The 8,419-nt window shown below is 41.6% G+C and overlaps 1 protein-coding gene across 2 annotated transcripts in view; it reads left to right on the top strand.

Moving 5' to 3' along the window:
• The first annotated feature begins 262 nt into the window (after positions 1-262).
• shha (sonic hedgehog signaling molecule a) overlaps positions 263-8,419 on the top strand; it is a 56,029-nt gene continuing 47,872 nt past the window's right edge. Inside the window, exons 1-2 of one of the 2 annotated variants that reach the window (XM_062521632.1) lie at positions 263-337; positions 1,011-1,077. In XM_062521632.1, the coding sequence (XP_062377616.1) occupies positions 1,042-1,077 (36 nt within the window). In that variant the 5' untranslated portion in view covers positions 263-337; positions 1,011-1,041. Of the gene's footprint in view, positions 338-587; positions 680-1,010; positions 1,078-8,419 lie in introns of those variants that run through there. The other variant, XM_062521631.1, reaches the window with a different exon arrangement.

Below are 8,419 nucleotides of genomic sequence, written 5' to 3'. Positions count from 1 at the left end.
CAGGCCCATTGTGTCCCCCATGGACACATATTGTGAACTTTGAGAGTCCTTTTTAAACATTGATCAATAGGCAAGGCCTGCATATGGCACACTCAGTCAAAACATTCCAAGAATATTTCGAATATTTTCAATATTTCAAATAATAACCAATATTTGCCATTTTTGATTGACTTCTTAATCATCATAAAGGACATGTGGTGAGCATGTTAGTTAGTAAGTAGCCTACAAAGTCATCAGACTTCAAGCTCGTGCATTGGAATATCAGGTGCAGAGCTATAGCTGTGCATATTTCTGAGGAAAATTCACCTATATGAGAACCATAACTTCTATAGGTAAGGTAAGAATGGAAGAAGGTCTCTGGTTTGTGATGTAAAATGTCCATACATTATCCTTCTTTATAATGTATTTGGTGAAACTTCATATAATGCGTGTAAGTGTATAGCCATAGAGGCGGGAATGCTTGCTATTGTTGACCGCTACTTTAGGGCCTAGGCTAGCAAGGAAAACCAGCAGACTATCTCAGCTGAAGTTTTTTTTTTTTTCGTTAGCTATAGCCTACGAACTGTTCGTTTATGGTGAAATTATCCTGTCAATGTTCCGTGCTGTCAAGAATCGTGTTAATTTAGGCCTACTAAAATTAGGCTAGGCCTAGGCTACCTACAAACTGCTACTGCTACAAGTGAGTGTCGGGGATAGCATTCATTTAAAGCTACTACTAAGAAATTGGCTAATGTTTTCAAGCACAAAAACAATGTGAAATTGCAGGCAGACTGTTACAATAGGTCTATTGGTTTGCATGTATTTGAAACAACGCAGGCCGAATTGTCAAAATGGTCAGCAACATTGTTTCCTTATTCGTGAACGTTACAGTTACAGGCTAGCCTACATGACGCGTTGTTTGTCTTTACTTGAAGAAAGCTTAGCCTACTATTATTACTAAGGTTCCTCTGCATAAAGGTTAATGAACAGGCTTTTAAACGCCAATGTTACTGTCTTTGTACTGTTTTTAGACCAGCAAGATGCTGAATTTGGAAAGGGGTGATGTCATCCATCTATCTTCACCTTCATGCCTTCATGGTAAGACACACACAGGCTATTTTATCATATTACAGTTTGAGCTTAGTAAAAACACTTGAATTAATGTTATTTTTGTAAGAATACATCTAAATGAACTGTATGAAAGCTTCAATTAAGCATAGGGAACCAGTGATGCTTGGTCTAATATTTATTTACCATGAGAAGCATGTCACTTGTTTCACATTTTTGAAAGTTTATCAACAGTGTCCTGCTTTTAAATAGAACGGTGTCATTTATGTACAGTTGACTAAAGAAAAACAAGGCCTGATTGTTCCCTGCATGGTAAACATAGGATTTTGTGGCCTAGTAAGATTTGCAGCGATTAACCTCTGTCGCCCTTCTCAGCGGGAACACTGCTCAGAAATGACTGATTGTTAAATGTTAATAGAATGACCATGCTAGATACCCCCCCTGCAGAGTTCTGAGTACTTCACTGTTACTTAGCTGTGATAGTGGGGCAGCCGTGGCCTACTGGTTAGGGCATCGAGCTTGTAACCGGGGGTTACCGGTTCGATCCTGACCAGTCCATGGCTGAAGTGCCCTTGAGCAAGGCACCTAACCCCCCACTGTTCCCCGATCACCGCTGTTGGGCAGGCAGCACACTGCTCTGGGTTAGTGTGTGCCTCACCTCACTGTGTATTCACTGCGTGCTGTATGTGTTCACTAATTCACGACTTGGGATAAATGCGGAGACCGAATTTCCCTCTCGGGATCAAAAAAGTATGTACTTATGCTATATATCATCCTGTTGAAGCAAAATTGGGATAAGGGACAGTCACTGCCATGTTTACAGTAATATTTACATAACCATGCACAGCAGCACAAGCTGTCCAATTTAGATAATCAGATGTTCACCTTGTTATTAAAATCCACAGGTTTGTCATACAGCAAAAGACATGTTGATAGAAAAGGGACCAAATCAAAGACTGGGGGGTGCGAGGATATAAGGGCTACTTGATCTGAGTTTGAGAAGTGTGGCAGAGGTATAAATGATTGCACCTTATCATTGATATTACTAATGATGAGTGCTTGGAGTGCAACAATAGTAATTTTGCCATAAAACTGTCAGCAGTTAATCAATCTGTTAAGGGTTTTCCTTCAGTGTAAGATTTATTAAATGCTCAGGGGGCACGTGTCAGGACTTGCTCGACCCGTCTGTAGCATACACAAACGCTGGTCCGGGCTGCTCCAACATGGACTCCCTCACTGGCATTCAGCATACATACTCCCTCACCGATGTTCTCCCCTGATTTCTGAAAGCCCCCCCCCCCCCCCCCCACCTCAACCAACCATGCAACTAACCAACCAACCAACCAACTAACTTGTGTGTTTCATTGTTCCAGTGCCATGTGTTTTTCTTCTGTGCGTATGTCAGAGTTTTTGTGCTCGCATGCGGCTGCTTCTCCGACTCTTCCATCGCTGCAGGCTGATATAACAGTTTACAGTTTCACTCCTCATTTTGATTTTTTTCCCCCCCTCCCTTAGTCAGTGTGTTTAGTCTGTGTTCTTCAGGCACTGTCTTGTACAGCCAAGACATGCTCGGTAAATGCCTAAGGACTCGTGAGGCCTACTGCTATATCTGCCAACAATAGGAATTTCCCTGGTTTACACAGGAGAGGCAGCGAGAGGTTATCTGTCTCACCCTTGTTTGTCACCCACCCATCCACCCAAACTAATCTCCTCAACTCCCATTTCTGAGGTATTTGCAAATGACTGCTTTGTAATTTTTTGGTTAATGCGGTTGCTTTAAGTTCCTCTTGACGAACATTAAGAATCCTATGGTATATTTCCACCACCTGTGCGTGATTTTTTTGTTTTTTTTGTTTGAAGAAAGGTATTCTGTCAGACAAGGGGAAAATAAGGTTGTGAGGTAAACAAATGCGATGCCAATTTTAAACAAGTACCTACGTCTCAGTAAGGCAGTAATTTGGAGCTGATTTAGCCTTGGGTCTTTCGGGATACAGAATTGATTGTTCTGAACTTTTTGTACATGATTTGAACATGTTTCATACTTCCTCATTTTACAAGCAAAAAGAAAAAGAAAAAAAAAACATTACAAGCCACCAAAAGTTGTAAGAATGATTCCCTTAAGGCACTTCTGCACTTCTAAACATTACAGCATACCTCGCTTCACAGCTCTTACTCACAGGCATTTCTATTTCTAGTGTTACCTTAGACCTCCTTTCTCCATTTAAAGAGGAGAAAGCTGCAACTTCAGCTTTTTAGATAGTGGAACATTGAGAGAGAGAGAGAGAGAGAGAGACAGAGAGAGAGACAGAGAGAGATTAAGTTAATCTGAAAACAAAAAGAAACACAGAAATATCACTGTGATAGGTTGTCTAGCTGCAGCTGTTAGGTAAGTGTTGATGCAGCCCTACAGAACATGCCCGGAGGCTTTTGCAGTGATCACAGGGATACCCACAGGGCTGGAACATCAGGTGTAACAGTGAGACTTATCTGATAATAATTTATTCGGTTTCGGTCTGTGAATCACAGATTAACTGACTGCTCCCTCCTGACACCTCAATCAACATAACCTCTTATTACATCAGGTAAACATAATAAAAACCCACTTAAAAGATGGTGAGAGAAATATGATTTTTACTTAATATTTATAATGATGCGATTAAATTATTGTTTTTGTTGTCAGCGCTTGCTGCTGGTGCTCTGGCGTTACCCCTTTGAAGTCAGTGAATATTAAAGCGTTGTTTTATGTGGTCATGGGGTATGCTCATATTGCCTCCCTTCTGCACTCAGTCTCACTTAAATACATAGTGAGGACTGTAATTTCTTTACAAGTGCAGGCACAATTTGCTCTAAGTACAGTATCAGTATTTCAGTTGAATGCTTCAAAATGGCATTAAATTAAAAAACGTTTACTATTGTTCAAAAACATGTTCATCTATTTTGTTTGTTTGTTTGTTTGCTTGTTTGTGTTTGTGTGTTGTGTGTGTGTGTGTGTGTGTGTGTGTGTGTCTGTGTGTGTCTGTGTGTGTGTATGTGAGAGAGAGGGGTGCATGTGTCTGTATGTGAGTCGTTCATATCATATAATTCAAAGTTATAGCCTAATCATAGATGCCGGCGAATGTAACACGGCACCAGTTGAGACTGCTTTTTTATCAAGTGCCCGTTTCCATGCCTGCCGCCAGCAGAAGGACTGTTTCTCCAAATCACCACGTCTCGTGTTCAAAGATAACCCAGCCCGGCTTTGATTCCCACTCAGACTCTTGTAATACAACTCGCACTGCGCACCCAGAACAGCAAACAAACAAAATTTGCTGGTGTAATTAAACTACCCACATTCACCTCTTACTCATGCTTTAGGCCTTTTCATGGGAAAAAAGTTACTCATAGTGTTTCCTCTTCTCAAGATAAAAGCTGGTGATCTGGCGCGGTCTTGCTCATTTGACATAGAATATCCCAATTACTTTCATTGAAGATTTTAAAAAGATAAAGCCAATTACAGTACTATATAAATATAGTTGAAATAAAGTAGATTTGGTTTCTGTCCGGTCATGCCAATGCTGTGTTGAATTGCATGTTGGGTCTGAGAAATCTCTGCAGTGAGCTGGGGGTTTTTTTGCAAACCATACTTAGGCGGTGAGTAGCCTACCTTTCTCTTTCTGTCTGTCACTCTTGCCGTCTCTTTCGTGTGAGAACAGGGCCGTTCTTTAGCTCCCCGCCTTTCTGTGTGAAGATGAAGAGCAAACAGAGCCGCCCCATTGCCGAGCCTCCGCTAAGACTGCCCTTTGACCTCTGAGTCCCACTGTCCGGCGGATCCTCTGAGAAGGATCCGGAATCTCGCAGGGAACCATCTTTTATGTGTCTGAGTCTGTCAGACATGGGAGCTGTTGAGAATACACAATGTGTCATTTGAATTAAAGTACCAGCCTCTCACTGATGTTTCTCTGATTGAACCAAAGGATTAGACAGTGTTTCCGTTTGGATGAATGCAGGGAGGCCTATTAGCTGCTAATTACACATTCCATAGTTGTTTCCCAACATAGTTGTTTGCCAACATTAAAGTCTTGTGAGGTAAAGAATTAGTCTACATGAATTTATACTGAATTTCCTTGATCTGCGTCATGATGGAGGTCTGCAGCCCAGAGAAGTTTTAAAGCATTTTTTGGGGGTATTCAAAGTCAAACCTCACAATGTAATACATGAATTATAAAAGTCTTGTTTGTCTTTCTTTATATTCAAAAGTAAAGTTTGATGCGCTAGTCTAGATGATGACTCCTTCTGGAGCCTATATGTGAGTGTAGCACAATGACTCAAGAGACCTGTCTCTGTGAGAGATTTGAGCTACTACTGAAGAGAGAGAGAGAAAACAAGACCTTGCAATTTGGTTAATTGGTGTTTAAGGCTGCCTGAAGCTATATTTGAGTAGTTTTGTTTATGATTCCTGTATGTTTCCCTGTTTTGCATGTGAAGATGCACATTCTTGATGCATGTTAAATATGTTTGGCATTCTGAACTTCAAGTTCTAAGAGTTTAAATGCTGTGAGTGGCACAACTATGTGTTGTGAGTGTTGCAGAGGCAACAGTATTAAACAAGCTGAATGGCTGTACAGTAGATATCACTTATATTGAAAATATGATGTACATTTACTAAAAGATGTTAATTTTTACTGTTATGTGTGGAAACACCTCTTAAGAAATCTTAAGAAATTCCTTCCAACAGTAATTATACTATGGTGTGGTAAATGATGTTTGAGATTGATTGATTGAGACTAATCAAGTGGCCCAGGAACTTTGCCCGTCCGACCACAAGTGCCATAAATAAATGTATCCTTGTCAGTAGATGAATGGTAGTTGCATAACATGCCGTTTTGGAGTCATGGAACATGATTTTTGACTGAACAACTGAGGGAAAATATCTATTTGGAAAGCATGACTGATGACTCAACGTGGTATTGAAATACTGTGTCCACAAGACCATGCAGTGTTTATGAACACATACGATTGGTGATCTGGATGCTTTTTGTGGCACTTATTATATAATTGTATTTACCATCCCCCACATACTGGGGGGTGCTCTTATTTCCCTTGTTGTATCTGGTGAATACATTTGGCATGGCGTCATGGAACTGTCTGTCACTAGAAGGGGAAAATCGTTTGGCTCTGTCGTTTACCGAGGAGGTTCCCTGTCTCACCTGAGTTGTTTTTCTTTGGCAGTTTGGGAGTATTTTTACAAGCTTCTCCTGTCTACTGCTGCAAACCTGTGACAAGACTCAACATAGAGTGGTGGTGAGACATGCTTCAGATAGCTGTGCAAAAATGTCATGTGGTTGCTGAGCTATGTATGGAAATTGTGTCAGTGATACCCCTGTCAGTCGCAAGATCTCTGCGTTATCTCATGCAATCACGTTAATATAGCGTGTAGTAGTGAGGCCAAGTGAAGGTCAAAGTATCACAGCGTGACGACATTTGCATAACCTCTGATCACTCTACGTCATTGTTTTTTTTTTTGGACTGTATTTATATAGTGCTTTTATAGGCTTCTGCGAGCACCCAAAGCGCTTTACATATCATGCCTCACATTCACCCATTCACACACCGATGGCGGAGGCGGCCATGCAAGGCGCCAACCTGCTCATCGGAAGCACTGGGGTTACTGTAGGTGTGTTGCTCAAGGACACTTCGACAAGGTCAGGAGGAGTTGGGCTCGAACCAGCAACCTTCCAGTTACTGAACGACTCCTCTACCTCCTGAGCCACTGCTCTCTGCTGTCTAATTTCTCTGCCCTGCTCTCAGAGAGAGGCAACTGTTTTCCTTGCCTCTTGCTCCACTTCTTTGTTTCATAACTATGACCAACTTGGAGTACTGAGACAGACAGTCAGAGAGAAGGGCTTTAAATGGCAACCCGATCAATTATGCACATGGCAACGAGAAAGTATCTCTCTCATAACGGAGAAGTCGGAGAAGTCATGGAGCGAGTTATGACTGTGAGACTGTGTGTATGCTCTCAGTGCTGGGAAAGACCTTCATACAAGGTCTCATCATATTTATCCCAGTAAATAAGGTCAATGGTCTCAGGTTGACCTGCTTCATACCTTTTTAATTGATGTTTTTTTAACACTTGCTAAATCACAACACAGTTTCGTATAACATCTGACGCAAAGACTTAAATGGAATATACAGGAATCGAACATGATATTGTAACAGTTGAAATCAATGGATGTTTACTGTAGATTTCTCAACAAGGCTAAACTACATTTTGCAACTTTAACTGATCTTGTGCCAGTGTCCTGATTAGCAGTGTGTGAGACACAGTTACCGTAATTTCCCAACTTTCAGTTGGGAAGCTGTACATTGATTTTGAAAAATTTCTTCAGCTATGAGGTTAATTACACGGGGGCAGTTCATGTGGTATTGATATGGTTTTGTTTCTTTTAATTTGCATAAAACACTGTCCTGTGGCTTATATACAATGCGGCTTATACACAGAAAATTATTGTAAGAGTCTCTCCTGCTTAAAAAGAACAAACCTCCCACAGTCCCACTCGCCATCATCACATGGCCCCCACCAGTGCCAGCATCAGCATCAGCACCAGCGCCTACACTGCTCCTGCGCCTGACCCGAACATGACACTTCCTGGACTTACTCAGCGTCTCGGTGTGCCCCTGGATGTCTTGCGCAGACACGGGGCTAAGTCGGGAGCCTTGTGAGCCGCTCGCATCTCTCTCTCTCTCTCTCTCTCTCTCTCTCTCTCTCTCTCTCTCTCTCTCTCTCTCTCTCTCTCTCTCTCTCTCTCTCTCTCTCTCTCTCTCTCGGTTCTGCTCTGAACCGCTGTTACCTCAAAGACCCCGTCTCCTCTCCTCCCTCCTCTGCTCCGCTCCGCTCTGCTCCCCATCACACCATCTCAGCCCCTCCTATTTTTAGAACATATGTATTTTCATTATGAAATACAGTAAAATGCACTCAGGTTGCCATGTCTGTCTGCCTCGGTTTCGCTCTTCCTAGTGAGACGGGAAAAAAAACCCCCAACACTTTTCCACTGGTGGCAGGCTGGCTGACCTTTCTTCTTTTTACATTATCCATTAAATATTCATCCTGAAATAAATATAGGATTTTTTTTTTCAACAAAGTGGTGCACACTGTTTGAGCAAATGAATTTTCTAGATGTTTTAAGATATTTCTGGACCATTGGATCTTTTTTTAACACACTGCTCTATGCTTTTGATCAGAAGTAAATCCACTGTATACCAAGCAAGCACTACCCTCTGCAAGGTTGTTGTTGATGCATTAGTCCAACAGACAAAAATTGGGGACATTTTGAGAACTTTCCTCTAATTTGCTTCATTAAAATGCCATTATTTGTCTCGTTCAAGTGCATTT

Source organism: Sardina pilchardus, chromosome 19 (assembly GCF_963854185.1).
Source record: "Sardina pilchardus chromosome 19, fSarPil1.1, whole genome shotgun sequence".
Lineage (NCBI taxonomy): Eukaryota > Metazoa > Chordata > Actinopteri > Clupeiformes > Clupeidae > Sardina > Sardina pilchardus.
The sequence above is the reverse complement of the archived record's forward strand: the minus strand, read 5'-3'. Positions and strand labels throughout refer to the sequence as shown.